A 17672-nucleotide genomic window follows, 5' to 3' on the forward strand; every position below is an offset into this window, starting at 1 on the left:
TTTAGCTTGTGCATAGTATTTATGATTTTTTAAACTATTAGTTTTAGTAAAGCAATTCTGAAGTTTTTTGTCAGTGCTCCAATTGTTTTACCCCTGCAGAGAGATGTGAGCCAACTGATCAAACTGACTGAGCGCCTGCCTGACTTACTGACCATATATGCACATTAATAACTCGAAAAGGCTTTTAGAACGCATTTGCATGGCAGCCGCGGCAGCAAGAGCAACATTTAATTTGCAACAAAAACAGCTCGCTGATCGCGCTTGCAAATCAAGTTATACAACATTTCAAAATGCAATTTCAGCACACCCGCCTGGCATTTTGCTTTGGCTTTTATTTTTTGTTTTTTATTCGTTATTTTGTTTATGCCAGCTAAACAAAACAGCTGTGCAAGCCAATAGCGATTAATATTTATGTGTCATGCGCCAGCAGTAACTGAGAAATTGGCCATTTGATATGCCACCCTCTCGATAAAAATCGGAGAAATGGGATCTGTGCCTTGTTTATTTTATTAATCAAGCTTCGGTTACTACGCGGTATTCCTGGGGCGACTTTAAAAAATATATTTTCAGTGCATAAAATTATGTTATATAATAAATATGATCTACATTTTAACGAAGGTTTATACTCCGTTAAAAAAACTATTTATTGTTTGGAAAGGAAACATTGGGAAAACAAATATTCCAATTGATCCTAAATTAATAATTATTTTTATTACCTCGGTGGAAAAGATTTGTATTCATTTTGACAAACAGCTTATAAGGATTCTGATTCTGAATCCATTACCATAGAACCCAAAATAAATAAGATCTTTACACAATGGTTCAGTCGCGCGTTTTCTGCAATAAGTTTTATTTAGTTTAAATTCACTTAACCTAGCTTATTTTATGTTGGCCATTGAGCCCGTTCTTCTCGATCGGTTCTCTCTAGATATATCTCTTCTCCATTCTTCGCAGATCCAGGGAAACTGTATGAATATCACAAAGTGTTTTCTTTTTTTTATATTAGTTTTTTTGGCGCTGCTGCTGGCCGGTGTTTTCCTCTTTTTTTTCTTCTCCTTCTTCATTTGTTGTGGGTGGCAGGTGTGACAATTGTGGCAGATATATATATATGCGGATATATACATATATAGGACTATATAATGGGAGTTCTGCATACTTTTAGGCGTCCGCATAGTCGATCACATCGGCAATTTGGACGGTCACATCGCTGCCGCCGGAGTGATCCGATCCGGAGTCCATGTGCTCCATGGCCGCCAAACTGGCGGCCCCGTCGAGGCACTCGAAGCTCCGCCTCCGCTGACCTTTGACCTGTGCGCTCCTATTGTGACCCTGGGTGGCATACGGCGGCGGCTGAACCTGCAGCACCTGTCTTTGGTTGCGCGCCGAGGTCAGCTGATCGGGATGGAATTGCGGCGAGTTCTGCAGCGCCTGTCGCAGATCCTTCACCGCTCGCGGCGCCGTCGTTGACCCCTGTGACCCCGACGGCGGTCGGCTGGTGGGCGTGGCACTCGGTGTCGATCGCCAAACGGGCGTGGCATAATTCGCCACACTCGCCTGTTGCGTCTGTTGCCTTTGCTGTTGTTGTTGTTGCTGCGTGGGCGAGAGGATCCGCATGGGCGTGGCATATTGATAAGCTGGCGGCATATCGTTCGCATCTGTAAGATAAAATCACAAATGGGGTATAAAAAAATGGGTTAAAGAAATGGTTTTTAGGGGTTTACTGGGACTGTTCATATATTAAGCGTATATATTAAGTTCACAGGCAAAAATAAGTGCACTTCGTTTCTTTGATATTTAATCCCTATAACAGGGTTTATCAAGTTAAATTTTAAAGTTAATCCTTTGAATATCTAATTGATCTTTTGGTCTGTTTAACTCGAAGAAGTCAAACAAAGATAAAGTTCAGTGTTAAGGGTTAAAAACATATATTTTTCAAAGATTTTTTGAAGGGCATTTCTTTTGTAATTTGTAAGTTTATAAAATAGCTACAAGTACCAACACCCCTTAAAATCGTAATACATAAACAGCCCCAATATTCTCCAGTTAAATGGTTAGTTAATACAACAAATACACAGACAACATATATAAGACATACAACTAATATAATCCAAGTTACATACACACAGTTACAAATTAAACATACATCACCAAATACTTTTATAGAGAAAGAGAGAGTAGATTCCATCACCAAGTTATTCGAAATTGTGGGAAGTATTTAACTACGTTTTGTTTTTAGTACCTTTGTGTTTTAATGCGTTCCGCATTTGTGGTTTGCCTTTTTGCCATTGTGTTTGTGGATCGACTCCTGCCAGCGAACTCGTGTTTGTGTTTGTGCTTAATAATATTATTTTTTTTTTGGGTGTATAATAACATTTGGGTGCTACACAAGTCTACGTGCAAATGTAACGCCTTCTTATGTAAATTACAAAAAAAATGGTGAATGTAAGGTGTTTTGGAATTGGTTAATTAAAAGATTATTTTTTCTTCGTTAAGGAGTGTGTATACGTTGATTATTTCAATAAATTTTCGCCACAAAACCATTTAATCTTATTTTTGGGGCAGATCTTATAGGTATTTTTTTAAAGCATTCGACATAGGAATATCTCTTTAGGTTTCAATTTCGATTTGAAGTAGATGTCATGTGCGGTGTGTTTTATACACAATTTCGTTCATTGCAATTAAGTCCCGTAGTTGTCTCGATTAAATTCGAATATATGAAGAATTGTTTCGATATTTCGATTACATTTCGATTACATTTCGATTTTTGGTGTGGCTCCAAAAACTTTTCAGACTTCAACGTTGATCTGGTCCAATAAAACGGATCGTGGGATTCCAGTTGCTTAATAAATACGTTGATAAATACGATAACTAATATCCGCTCTACACACACACATAGGTCTACATCTTTGGAGGTTATATATATGCGAGTATATAGGTTATGTACAAGTTAGATACAAAACGGGTGAGTGATCAACCCACTTAGCACCTTCGACTGGGATGCGGTGGCAGGAGGGGTCGATTCTGGCCAGGATCCCCGTTGCGAGGATACTTACTCATGGCATTTATCGGCTCCGAGTACGTGTACTCCTCCGTGTGCGCCGGCGACGAGTACTCGCCGCAGATGAGCAGCTGCTGATCGGGCTCCTGGTAGATGGGCTCCTCCTCGTTTCCGCCATGCGAACTGGGACTCGGACTTGGGGCACTGGGCAGCGGTACGGGATTCGGACCACCGCCGTACATCTCGCCAACGGGACGGGTGCTCCCGTTGCACTGGGAAATGTGCTGGAGCAGCAGAGCCTCGATCCTCGATGACTTGTGCTGCATGTTGCCCAGAACGCATAAGGTCTTATTGTAGCACTCCCGCTGACTCGGTGATCCATTGATCAGCTTGAGGACACCCTTTCGGGTGGCATCTCCTTCGGCGAGTTCCATGGCCAGCGAACGCAACTGATCGCGCATCTCATCCGACATTTGGCATTTGTCGGTTTGGCTTTTGGCGCCGGCGGTGCCGCCACTTCGCAGGCACTTGACCAACAAGCCAAAGATGATGACCAGCCCGACGGTGCCCACCGCAATCATCAAAGCTATCTCGGTGATGGGATATTTGCCCGTACCGCTCAGCTGATCGCTGGCCAGCCGGGTTACCCACTGACCGGCGATGCAATGGCGTGTGGCATTCGTGCCACATGCCTCGTTCACAAACCGTCGCACATCCGTGCTGGTGGCATTTAAGCAGCCTCGGTGATCCTCCGCCACCCGGCACATCACCTCCGATTCGAGATCGTGATCGGTGAGTGAAGTTAGCCAGGATTTCTGGCACGAACATTCGCGACCAACGCGCACTTGGTGAACGCGACACGTGAAGTTTAGGCTACCCGCCAGCGGATTGTGCAGGTAATTGTTACGGAAACTGCAATTGGCGGAACCAATATTCAGTTCACACTGGCCGTAGTCCTCGAAGCTGTTGTTCTCGATCTCGACATGGTCCGCCTGGCTAACACTCAGCCAATTTGGTTCCACGCGGCCAATTGAGTTGTTGCGAATGCACAAATCCACGGCGGCGATCTGAATGCCATTCGAACGGATGGTGGCGATTCTAAGGGAGATAGAGTGTCAGATTAGATGAACAGGATTTAAAAGAGAGTACAAAATATAAACCCACTTGTTGCCATCCAGAGTCATGGTGGTTATGCCGCTCTGGCTGATCGCCTGACCCTCAATCGTTCCAATCACTGTGTCTCGAATGGCAACCGAATCGCTGTGGAGTTTGTTGGTCAGCGCCTGGGACTCGATCACCAGGATCTTGCAGTCCTCGATCACCAGCTCTCGGATGCTGGTCACGTCGAAGGTGTGGCTCGTTATGTACTGGATGCTGCAGCGCAGGAACATCACCTTGCCCATGGAAACCCCAAAGCTGTTTAGTTCCTTGAACGTCGAGTCCTCCACGCGGAGCTGCAAAGTCGAATAAAAAATAATTAATATCACAATATCATTTGTAAACACAATAGTATTCACTAGTGGAACAAAATTCAAAGTTAAAATTTCATGAGGGGTTAATCAACACGTTTGAAATTAACTAGACAAAGTTTTTTACATTTGTGTCAAAAATAAATAGTAGTTAACATATGTAAAAAAGATGTTCAATGTAAAAAACAGAAAGTTTCTTTTGTAACCAACATTTTTTACATATGCGCCTTACTGTTTCTAACACACATGACCAATTTCTTGATTTACTTACAATTAAAACATTAAATATTAATAAATATTTCGAAATCACTTACGTTTATGCGATATGTGGCACCCTCGGGATTAAAGGCGTTCTTCATCAGATCCAAGTTCTTTATCCTCTTGAGAGAGCAAACCAGTTTGTTCATTTGAAAGGCGTTGGGGAACACCGTCAGTTGATCCACGTCCTCCACCAGCAATTTGTAATCCGCACCTGTTAGTGGAATAAAATTGTTTGAACTTCCTCTCGAAATTTGGTTGAATATTTGAACTTACCTGTCAGGAATTTCTCGCGAAGGAAAACCGTGGACATGTTTCTAATGTCGATGCTGGGGAGGCCACCTTTGTTGTGTAGAAATGCATTGCTTGTGATCTCCACCTGATCGTTGCTATTCACTCCGATAACGCCAAAGTTGTTCACTTGATTTCCCTTGGAAAAGAAGTTCTCCTGCATCACAAATTTGGTGCCAGCCATCAATCGCACCTCAATATTCTTGATGTTCAGCGGCACCGTGTATTTATCGTTGAATACTGTCGACAGCTGCTTGGGAAAACAAAAAAATAGGGAAGTCAGATAAGAAATCGTTCGTAAAAACCTTTTTAAAAGAATTACCGGATTTCTTAAGATAGGAAAATCACTCTGGTAAATAATCGTACATTGAAAAAAAAAACCTTTTTGATATAACTACTGGATTTGCGAGATAAGAAAAACATTCTGGTAACTAATCGTAATTGCAGTAGACAATACTGTATAACAAAATAAAGGAGATGGTATATAAAGTAGGAAAAATTTAATAAATCCTGACAAATTGTATACCCATATTTGTGGTTTTTTCCACAAAAAAATGTAGTTTTTAGTTATAGAAAATAGATTGATAGATGATTTTGCTGCTTATTAAATACAAGTGTTCTGGATTTTTTTTTGAATTTCCATGCGACGTACAAGCTAATTTCAAATAAGAAAATAAGAGCAATTTGCATTGATGTGTGGATTTGAAGAAATGTACATAAATCAAGTATTTAGCACTTCTTTGGGCACAAATGACTCAGAAATTCATAGGCTGTTAAGCATTTGTTATTTTTTTTTCCGTTTGTGAGAGGGAAACTGGGAGTTGCAAGTGTCTGGCCCGCAGTTGCAATCCCTTTTTATTTTATTATTATTTTCTTTGCTTCGATGTTGCTGCTGCTGAAGTGAAGTTGCTGTTGCCGGGGGGCTGTGACGCTTGACTTACATTTCTTGCGGTCTGTATCCCTCACTCTTGTGTTATTTTTAAACGCAGTGTCTGCGACAACAACAATGGGACCTGCAACAGCAGCAGCAGCAACAGCAACAACAACAACAACAGCAGCAACAACAGCAACAGCAGCAATACAAACAGCAGAAGCAGCAGCAACATCAGGCGACAACAACGGCAACTTGACCGCAACGTTCATTGCTCCATTGAAGAACCCCAACTGGAACTCGAACTCAAACTCGAACCATCACCCGAGGGTGCAATTTTCTCATTAAATTAAGTGAAAATAGTTGCGAGCCCAAAGTGCTGGCGGTGACGAGATGTCGCTAATGACGCTGATGATCTTGTTGTTGATCACGTTCAAGTGCCCAAGATCTTCCTCATTGCGTTAATGAATCCCGATTACCGTGGCCCTTACTGAATCAAAACTAAAGCTCATTTAGGGATACCAACATTAACCAGGGATTTCTGATAAAAAAGGAACACAGAAATATATATAGAAAAATAAACTACAACGCATTTGGGAATACCAACAAACAGCATGGATTTCTGATAAAAAGCCCGATTTTTTAGGGTTCAAGAAACCCAGAAATATTTTATATAAGCAACAATTCTACTGATATTACATGTGAGTTTTCTTTAAGAAAGTTGCGAAAGTATTGTCGACTTAACCTTGCCACAATTTATTTACCATACTATCATCCGCAATATTGATGAATCGGCTTTTTGTTAGTCGCTTTAAAGCAGATTGTTTGCTTTTCGACGGCGTGTTATGTCTGGCTGTTAGATTTCAATTCTGTTTGATTTGTAACTGAATCACACTCCTGATTCACGCTGCCCAGTTTCGATATTCCAATAATTATCTCCAAGAAATTGCAATAATATTACTGATAACTGCTGCAGAAAATTCCGTTTATGCTGCAATTGCAAAAACTGGTGAAATACTTGAAACAAAGAAAGCGACCAAAAGGTCACTTAAAAAAATACATATAAAATTAAAAACTGTAAAGCACAGCAAAAAAAAAAAATAATAATAATAAAAATAAAAATCTATAACGAAGTTTTATCAATGAAATCTAGTCAATGAATTGATTTTGTTGTGTGTATTTATGAATAGAAAAATTAAACTGACATTCTCTGGAGTTTTGTTTAATTGCTTATCAATACGTTCCATCTTCAAGGGCATTTAAGTATATTTTTCAGTGCCAAGTGTGTCTTTTCTTTAGTTTAAGTTTGCTTTATTATAATATATACCTCCATTTTTTCTTTTGGTTAATCGCCAGTGTCGCCCTTTGTGGGTGCGAGTACCATCATAATTTGTACGTGCCGTTCGGTCATATTTTTTACAAAATTAGAGTTAATTTTTTAATCCAACATTTGGGAACAATTTACATACTTCTTCATAAAATTTTTTTTAGACAAAGATATATGTGCTGTAACTGACATTTCTATAGTTTCCAAAAAACGTATTATTCAACAAAATTGTTAGCTATTTTGTTTAATAGTTCCATTAAACCTCTATAAATTGTTTCTTTATTGTTCTTATTAAAAAGAGCTATAAACACACAAATAAAACTTGAAAACTGTCTTGTTTATAATGTTTCAAAGATTTTTATCCGAGCTTTTATAACAAAAGAGGTCTCAAATTGATTAACCACTGTCAAAAAGAGTGTTGGACCTTCGGCTTTTCCGTTTTGCAGTCGGCTTTAATGAAATTTGTCATTTGTGTCGTCTTCGCAGTTGCCATAATGGTGGTAAGAAGAAGAAGAGGAGGAGTAAAGTGGCAAACTGGGGAGGGTGGCATTGTAATTGTAATTATAATGCACGGCCCGATCCGAAAGTCTGGCCACCTGCTCTTTCGTCTGGCCTCGTTGGCGGGTTCAATGTCTCTGGATCCGAACCTGAATCATGAATCTGGATCTTGGAGCCACAGCTGCATTAGCCTTATCCCTCTTTCCCGTTGGCTTCTTGATTTTGTTTTGCTTGCCGAGATTTCTGGTCTTCCAAGATTTTGCTCTCTTGATTTGTTTTTCTTTTTTTCGTTATTATTTTTTGCCCTCTTCCGGCCTCCCTTTTTATTTTCTCGGTTTTCTCGGTCTTCTCGGTCTGTTTGTTACACGCCTTTGGGCGCAATTTCTTTCAATTGCTCCAGTTTCTCGCTCTTTTCTCCTCCTAAAGAGGAAGTCTCAATTACGTGTGAGTTTTAATTTGCTTGTTTGTCTGACAGACAGTTTTTCCGCCCCCTTTCCACCCACATTTCCCCTCCTGTTTTCCCCACCCATTTCCCCGGGCTTTCCCTCCCATTCCTCCTTCATTTGGTTTCAAGTTTATGGGAACCATCAGTCGACAAGAAAAAACAAACAAAGTTGTGGCCTAAACGTCTGAAAAGTTTATGAAGTTCCATCTCGTCAGCCGGCGTCAATATATCTTCACAGATATATATATATATATATATATATATATATATATTTATATTATATATGCATACATAAGTGGCTTTTATAAAATGAAAAATATTATCAAACATGAGTCATGCATTTCATATAAATATACAAAAAACTGCTAACAAAATTGTGTTTATTGCATTTTTTTTTAATTTGGGTACGGTTAGATTAAGTGATAAATATTAAATAAATATAATGAAACAGAAATGATGAAGATTAACATAACTGAGATCATTTTAACTTATGACTTATAAATTAAGTCTTTTGAGTTTTGCATTTCTGGAATCAGAATTGGGAACTCAAATTGGTTACAACTATTTTTTCCATGTGTAGATATGGGTTATATATTGAGATCCAGGCTCTATATATAGAAAGTCTCACTCACTTCGGATCACCAAAGTGATCTCTGTGCGCTTTTCTCCAAAAGATTCCGCTCACGGTTTTCACATTTTCCGGGCATTTCTTCAACGGCGACAACTTTAAGCGATATATTTTTGGAACGAAATCATATAGTATGGAGTATGGCGGAAGGATGGATGGTCGGGGGGCGGGAAGGCGTAGGGGGGCGTGGCAGACAAGCGGAAATAGCTGCAGTCGCCTGGCTGGAAGTGCCAAAACCAACAACAGAACATAAATAACCAAACAAAGCCAATTAAAAATAAATTATGATCCACCTCTCGCTTTCTTCGGTTTTTGGTATCTATAACTTTATTTTTTGTTGTTGTTCTTTTTTTGCTCTTGGGAAAATCTGGGAAGTGAAAGCCGAAATTTAAACGGCATGGTGATCACATGGCCGGAAAATGGGAAAAGGACTTTCCCAATCTATTTCTCACACACACATACAAAAAACGCACTGCGGCGAATGCATCTGGAATCGGCGCATAATCTGTATCTGCGAGATACAGATACAGAACCTCGACACGTTCGACTGGAAAATGAGTACGTGACTTGCTGGCTGAAAATTCCTCGTGGGTTCTGTTCAATCGTGATTATTAATACCCCGCAGATAAGCCATTCTGGATATATAATATATTCGAAGGCGTTTCAATGAGTCCAAATCACATTTCATTAACTTGCAGCACAAAACAGTTGTCGATAGATAAGAGCTATCTTTACGCTTGAGCAACAATCAACCGCCAAACCACTTTTCCTTTCTTTCTTGTAAGTTGGCCAATATTATCTCATTGTTTACAATGTGAATATTGTTATGACAAGGAGGGCTAGGAAAACCAGAAGTTTGCAATAAACCAACAGACTTCTGCACTGCGAAAATGTTTATGTGATCGATATTCGCACTAAAATATCAATTTGTATATAAACTGCATGGTTTTATGGAGATGAAAAGGGAAATTATACCACCAAACCGACAGCAAAATATTATGCCTTTAAGCAGAAATATGTTTTCATCTGTAAATAAAAATACAACAAAATCCGTTTCCTTTCGATTTGCAGAGTAAACTAACTTTGTTTATGGATGAATTCTTAGTTATTGCGGAAAGTACATGGAAGTTCATGTTGAAGATGTTCTATATATGTATGTTTATCGAATTGAATTTAGTGTGATATTAGTTCAATAAGTGAACCGATGTCTTGTGTTTATATGGTTTGCCTTTTATGGTTTACAAAATCCATATTTATGTACACACATCGCATGCAGATGTCTTGTAAATCTTTCCATTTCCATATCAGAGTGGAAAGCGGCGGATTACTTGGCTGACTGTGTGTTATATATACAATCGAAAGTTGTTTACCGATTAGCGGAATTATTGGCAAAATTAAAACGGAATGCGCATTTTCCAATCCCCTTGGAAACTCGATTTTTTTTTCAGACACCTCCTGGGGCGCTGTCTTCAGATATTTTCTACATTTTGTGGCATGCACACACTCACTCCTCTTCACTTTCCACCTCTTAGTCGCACTTTGTTGTTTTTACTGCTGCTTTTGTGGAACGAGCATTCAATTTGTGGCAATTGATGGATTTTTAGCAGCTCGCAGCCATAACATTTGGTCCCAAGTAGTTTAAGTAGCCATTTGAAATGGGAATTTAAGTAGGCGCATTCCACTAAAACAGAAACACTCGAAACACGCAAGTCCCCGCCTCCAGTTCCTTTTTTCCTTGCAGTGGGAAAAATGTTTACAATTTAACAAAAATAGTGATATATAATATATGTATATATTATATTTGAAGAATATTTAACTAAGTCAAATAACTTGAAATTGATTTGGAGTAAATTTACAAGAACACAAAGATAGTTATTATGATAATCATTAAAGCTTTACATAGCTTAGGTAGAAAATTTAATTCAAGGAAAACATATTTACAATACAACAAAAGTTAAATAACTTTAAATTAAGAATGTCCCATTAAAAAGTTAATACTATTTGCTTTAAATAATTCAGATTTTTTTCCAGTGAATCTCTTTTTCATTTGAGTGCTATATGATTGAATTGCTTTTGTTTTAAGCCCTCTCGTATTTTTTTCCGGTGTTCTCCAGCTGCCGACACTATATAAGAGGTCTTTTTGGCTTATTACTGTCAATCTATAGATTGCTGGGGGAACGGGTCGGAAAAGTGGGTGGAATGCATTTCCACTCGATTTTGTTCTCCATCCGTTTTCGGTTTTCATTTCGCTTTCTGTTTCGGTTTTCAGTTTTCAGTTTTCGGCATTTGGTTTTCTGTTTTCGATAGTCAAAAGTCTGTCCACTTTGCACATAGAAGAAAAACGAGCTGCTGGCCCACGCAGCAAATAAATAAAATTCTGTATCTACAAGATGACGACACATGCGTCGCACACACACACACACGCACACACACTCTCAATCACAAAGAAAAGATAAGCGGAGGGTGAAAGGGAAAGGAGGAGAAAGGCGGAGAAAGGAGGGGGAGGGGTTTGGGGGAAAAATTGTCACCCGCTTGGTCGACATCCGCTGGAAAAAGCATCTAAGTTCACTCAATTACTGAGGAAGTGCAGAATTCACAAGATACGAGTATGTGGTGCGTCTAATATCAAGGCGGAAAGATATTTTCGGTCAAAGCCAACAAACAGAGGTCTTATATCTTATAGATACTATATATACACATAAAAATATATATTCACGTATCTTCAAGAACACACAAGTTGAGTGTTCGGATTATTGATTGCTGATTTATGAAAATCTGTTCTCGGAACTGCAGTCTGATTTGTTTTATTTACATGTCATGTGATGATAAAAAGATGGAAGACCTTTTTAGATTCCATTTAAAGTAGATGTTTTAGTTTTACAGAAGCATTCATTTATTCCCAGTAATATAAATGACCTTGAATTTTTTCTTATCTGAACGGCTTTAAAGATTCTTTTTTCAATTTAAAATGTCAATTATAAAACTATGTGCATGCGACGGTATAGGCTATGTTTTCAAAAAACATAAAGTTATTGTCCAGAAATTTAATTCTTATCTTTGCAGCTGCTTTTTTTTTTTAGGCATAGTCACAAAATATTTTATAGAAGGAAATGTTCAATTTTATAATATTTTTGACAATGTTAATTCTGATTATAAAAATAATTAATATAAAATGGGACTAGATTTGCTGGAAGATCATAAAAATAATTTTATAATCTTAATCCGGATTAGTCATTTTCTATATGGGACGTTTACCATTTTAGGGATTCAAATCTGTTGCGTTGCCTGATTATATCAAAATATATGCATATTCGATTCAGGAGAAATCAGATTCTCTGATCATAAATTCAGTTTGTAAGTCACTTGCACTTGCCGCTCTTTTTGTTTCAGAGAGAAAAGGCTGAGAGCAGCAACAAACACACACACACACATACGCACACACGCACACCTGACTCATTAGCATAACCTGTCGAACGGGTTGGTGGCCAAAAGAGAGGGAAGGGGGGTTACTACCTTATAGAGGGGGTGGGACGTGGAAAGAGGAAGAGGGAGCGGCGACGGCGCCGCCTTCTTTCGTTTTATTCTTTCATTCATTTTATTTTGCACGCAGCTCTGGGTTTTGTTTACATTCCGATTCGGCGTGCTATTAATCAAAAGTGCCCAGAACGCATTTCAAAACACCGAATTTTCCCCAATCCGGGGAAACGAAGGAAAACTATAATTTTCCAACAAACTCCAGGGTCAAAAAGTGAAGAACATTGAAACCATTAAAAGATTTAAATTCTTTTTGGTCAAGAACATTTATAGACTAATTTTTATTTTTTATATGCTTAATAACGTTCGATTGATAATTTTAAAACACCTTTAAAACACCTTAACACCTTTTTACGATATCAAACAATTTTCTGTTATTCTAAACTAGTTTGTCAATATATTAATAAAATCTATGCCTTGACTCACACAAATTCGGCGAATTAGATCAACTTTGGTTTATACGGATATGACTTATGACTGTCGAAACCTGATTCACGGATCTATTTATCATTCATTTTGGTAAATTGCGTTACATAAATTTAAAGTACTTGCAGCTAATTTCACAACCCATATGTATTTTTCATTTTCCATCGCTGGTCTGCACTAAATAAACAACTAAGCCAACAATTATCAGGGAAAAACAAAGTGACTCTTGATTTGTGTGCGTTTACTTATCGCCGCGACTGTCCGTCTGTCTCTTCTTCTTTATCAGCTCCTCCTCCTTCTCATCCAGCTTCTGTTTCTGCGCTTTTCTTTGTTCTATCCGCCTCTTTTGGTGCGTTTTATTTTGGTTTACTTTGGCAGTTAGCTGCCAAAAGCCTCCACACATGCGGAAAATGTGTGTGTGTACCCTGTACAGTAGTCACTCTAAGTCGCGATTTAGTCGGGATTTCAGAAACAATAACTCCCCTATAACTACAATAACTTTTATTGGATGTATAAACTATTAAACAAAACGTGACTGTGACTGCAAGTAGGTTCTCAATCCCTAACAAACACAAACTTTTGACTTTATCAATGATTACTCACTTTACTTACTCAATAAAAAACGTCATTTTGATTGTTAAAATGGAACCTTGGAAGAATAATTTACTATCACTAATTGATAAGTGAAAGGTTTTCTATAAAGTATTTGTTTAGAACTTATATTGGTGGAACACGAGTTAATCATGTTCTTATCATACATTTACAAATAAGAATCATATTGCTAGATTTTAACTAACCTGTTAGTTGCAAGTTATATCTTTGTTATATTATAAATAGTTCGTTATTATTAACCAATGCCCCTAAATGCAAAAAATAAAAGCCATTAAAGACTGCAATTATCGCTTGCAATGGTGTAAGTGTTCCAAATGCGAACATTTGCCCAACATTTGTTTTCCCAATCGCCATGTAATAAGGCCATTACGAAGCAATACTTTTCATATATGTATACTCGTACTAACTGCTGTGTATTGATGCTAATTCCATTAAATAATGTCACACACAAGGCAAATAAAAAGCCGTCAAACATTCGAAGTTTTCGCTAATTAGAAAAGCAAGGTTGAAGAATTTAGGAGTGCCCACACGACAAATTGTACATGTTTCAATGGGATCTTTGTTATTTTTCGTTCAATGCAAGTGTTTTCATTTTTAAGTTTTCAGTTTTCAGTTGCAAAAGCAACTGTCTTCGTTTGGAAAGATAAGACCGACCGACTACTTTTTATATGTATGTTTGATTGCTTAAAACATCGAAAGATGGACTTTGCACTAAGCTCCTTCCCTAGAAAATTCGGAACGCATTACAGACATTTAGAGCTTTTTTTTTGGATGTCTTAGCCGTGAGTTCGAAAATTCTAGTAACCTAGTACAAGCTTTCTTCTTGGCCAGTTTAGTTGCAGGTGCAGTTTAGTTGTTGTGGATCTCATGTTTAAATAATACGTGCTATCATAATGATAATGTATCTATATATATAAACATATTTTAGTCAAATGTAAATATTATATATTACTAGTTTGGTTAACATAATATACAAATTATTATTAGAAAGAAGAAGAAAATGTTGAACCCCAACAGGCTTTTACTACCATTTTGTATTACTATGATCTGGAATTGTTACTATTGAATTTAAAACATTCTTAATCCCAAGTTAAAATTCCTCTAATGATTTCTAATGTGAGCGAATAAATAAAAAAGTTATATCACATCATAGCAATCCTTTCCTAAATTGTCACGTATAAAACATAGAGTGTTGAAACGTCGTGCTGCCATGATAATACATATAGCGGCGAATCGATGACCAATTAAGTAATATTAAAAACCGCTTTTGTCTGGCTGCGGTTATATGAGTGGATACCCCCAAATCGAAACTCACCGTTTTGTTTTGCTTGAAGTCGCAGGTGGCCTTCGATTGCGAGCAGAAGCAGTGGCTGCATAGGTCCTCCCGATCTTCGCGGGGGGCGTGGTCCTGGCCCCCACTAATTTGCGAATGACCCCGGATAGGCAGGCGATCGTAGCGCTGCGGTGATGCGACTACAGCTTGATCCGATATCAAACTGCCGACAATGAGAAGGGTCAAAGTTATCCATTCCGAATTCATTGTGCTTGTGCGCTTGGATCTCGGATCTCGTTCACTTTTCTTCACTCTCTTTTGTTTTTTTGCTTTTTTTTTTTTTTTGGTTTTGCTTGTTTTATTGTATTACAATTTCGTTTTCGTTTTGGCAATGTATGGTGCTCAATTATAAGTGCAATTAAAATACGGTTTAGGGCACTCCGCACTATATATCCATTTACTGCCCCGTTTTTTTCTCGGCTGCGATCTTAGGGGCCGCACTTAAACACATATTAATGCGGCTCTTCGTCATCCGCAGAAATATTTTAGAATAAAACAATAAGAAAAAAAAGAACAACAAAAAAATACAACAAAAAAAAAAATCCGCTGCGAGTCTCGACTGAAGAGAAAATTAATTATAAACAATTTCGGCACGCCCAACTTGTTGCTCACTCGCTGACGGTTTGTTCGCAACTGAAACTTGGTCCGATCGCAGCGCTCCGGGTTCTCTCGGGTCTATATACCACATAGAGTGGGTTCGTCAGCGCATGCACACTACACCGCGACGATCGTTCATGTGATTGTGGGACTCTCTTAATAAAATACACCCGGCAGTACTATTCATTATTATTTTACTGAACATGGGTTTAAAAAATTTGTATTATGATTACAAAAATAATAAACACTCGTGATTAAACTAACTCATAACTGTTAGCAATCGTATTAAAATAAGAATTGATAGGTTTTTTTCCTATTTACAAAGAGCTAAATTAAATATTTTTATGCTTTCCGAAATTAAAATAGATTTTAAAAATTTTAAATATCTAAATCTTTAAAGATAACAATTTTTCGATGATAAATCTAAGGGCATAAGTATCTTTGAATGGAGTTTACCAAACATATAACGTTATATCGGAATGATGAAAGTGGAATAGTTTCGCTCAGTGTATTCCGCTCCCTCGTTCTCTTTTTTTCTTTGTATCTCGTAGACCTCCTCACAGCTGATCTCCGTTGCTCTTCGGCGGGGCTTTTCGATAAATTAAATCAGCTGAACCGCTTTTTATTTCCTTTCGTGATGGGTCTATACATATGAAAGAAGAAGAGAACCGGAGAAAATAAACCAGACAAGGAGGAAGAACAAGAGCATATGATGAGATCCACTTTAAGTCCCCCTTTATTGGGATCTTTTGTCATATTAGTGTAACCTCTCTGCGAGGGAATTCAACTTTTAAGAATGTAACTAGTTTCACTTCGTGTAGAAGATAATAACCCCAAGTTTATGATAATTACCAACTCAGGCGAAAACCCTATTTGTTGTTAGTTAATTCTAAGCCGAAGAATTGTTTTTGCTACTGCCAATTATATGTATTTCAAAGAACTAGTTGACAAACTTTATAGTCAGACTTTATTCGGATTAATGTTGTCTAAAAAATGTATTTTATTTTATTTATTTTCAAGAAAATATATTATATAAATTGCAAATTGTTTTTGGGCTTAACATTAGGATTTATAACATAATTACATACGATTAAATGTTAAAACTAAAAGTCTTTCAAAACATTGCTTTAGAAATATTGAAACAATTTGTAAAGATATGCCTAAAGATCTATTTTAGCCAGAAATATTGTGCCTAAGATCGTGAGAAGGTAATTGGAGGATAGCTCGATATATTTAATTGTAGCCATTAGAAAGAGAAGGAGTATACGTCTCTCTTACTCGCACGTTGCCACAAATCAATTTGCGTTCAATTTGGGAGGCAAACGGAAAGCGGAAGTTGCACCGCTCCAACCAGCAGGCGAAAAAGAGATGGAAACCTGCTGCGGGAAAGAGACAGAGGATCATTCCGGGTGGGACGCCGAGATATACGGGTTCCCCACCCCAAACTACTCAATTATTACGTCGTTGGATCGGTGATTTCTGTCGGCGTTTCGGATCACGTCATGATATTTTCGTTTACTAAACCTCCCCGATTTCCCGAATGATACGAAAATGGGTGTCAATGGAATACGGCCTTACAACGGGGGTGTGCCACAAGCATCCCTAAAGATTTTTAAGTGAAACCACTTACCAATTCACTTTGAGCCCAACATTTCGCTTCAATTATTTTGGATCAATAAAATACCCATATCGTTTGACCATAAATCGTCATTAGGCTTATAAAATATTAATAATGCTTGAAATTCAAACAAATAGTGTAATATATTATTAGTTATGATGCCTTTTACTTGATGGCATCCTGAAACTGATTTAAATTTCTATTAAACGAAGCCTCTGTTACTTATTATTATTACTAGTACAAAAAATATTATTACATAGTATTATTCATTTTTTTGGGGTTTCTGCCTTTTCCTAGAGTTGAGTGAGCGATAAAGAAATTGACGAATGTCATCCACATGGGCTGTCATTGTTTTTCTCTTGCTCTATCTATATATCTGTCTGTCTCTTTCGCCGTCTGCTTCTATCCCCTTTTCTTTGTTGCTGTTGCTTTGCCCCTTTGGCCAAGTCAACTCTTCCGCATTTTGTGGCACGATAAAAACTGAATTGAATGAATGAATGAACGATTACATTGCCGCAATAGGGAGCACACACGTCTTCCCGTTGTCCCCCTCTCACTCACTCCCCCGCCTTCCCCCGTATAGGTCTGTCCCCCTCTAACAGTGCAACTCCAGTTGGGAGCCCGCAACATGTTTCTCTGCGCTCCATTTCCATTTGCTCGAGGGAGTACACTCAACCAAATTTATTTACAGTACTTATTTGTAAAATATTACGAGGAAAAGTCCTTTACATATGGCACTCACAAAAAAGCAATTGGGAATTATAAGC

At 38.0% G+C, this 17672-nt stretch overlaps 2 protein-coding genes across 2 annotated transcripts in view; one reads left to right on the plus strand and one right to left on the minus strand.

Annotated features, from left to right (window-relative positions):
* The window catches only part of LOC108094585 (E3 ubiquitin-protein ligase highwire), a 52936-nt gene that overhangs the window by 22286 nt on the left and 12978 nt on the right, over nt 1–17672 (plus strand). The gene's annotated exons all lie outside the window — the stretch shown is intronic.
* Nucleotides 822–15340, minus strand: LOC108094586. The gene is made up of 6 exons (XM_017195204.2): nt 14673–15340; nt 5002–5266; nt 4782–4939; nt 4163–4452; nt 3054–4096; nt 822–1655 (listed from the first exon to the last, which is right to left on the minus strand). Exons 1-6 carry the CDS (start codon nt 14895–14897, stop codon nt 1159–1161), a joined length of 2478 nt encoding a protein of 825 aa, XP_017050693.1. The 5' UTR covers nt 14898–15340; the 3' UTR covers nt 822–1158.

This window comes from Drosophila ficusphila, unplaced genomic scaffold, assembly GCF_018152265.1.
Source record: "Drosophila ficusphila isolate 14025-0441.05 unplaced genomic scaffold, ASM1815226v1 contig_198, whole genome shotgun sequence".
Lineage (NCBI taxonomy): Eukaryota > Metazoa > Arthropoda > Insecta > Diptera > Drosophilidae > Drosophila > Drosophila ficusphila.

Coding starts and splice junctions, on each gene's coding strand:
- LOC108094586 (XM_017195204.2), bottom strand. CDS start 14,897: ATGAATTCGGAATGGATAACTTTGACCCTTCTCATTGTCGGCAGTTTG. Junction 5,267..14,672: donor ACTTCAAGCAAAACAAAACG/GTGAGTTTCGAT, acceptor TTTCCCAAGCAG/CTGTCGACAGTATTCAACGA. Junction 4,097..4,162: donor ATGACTCTGGATGGCAACAA/GTGGGTTTATAT, acceptor TATCTCCCTTAG/AATCGCCACCATCCGTTCGA.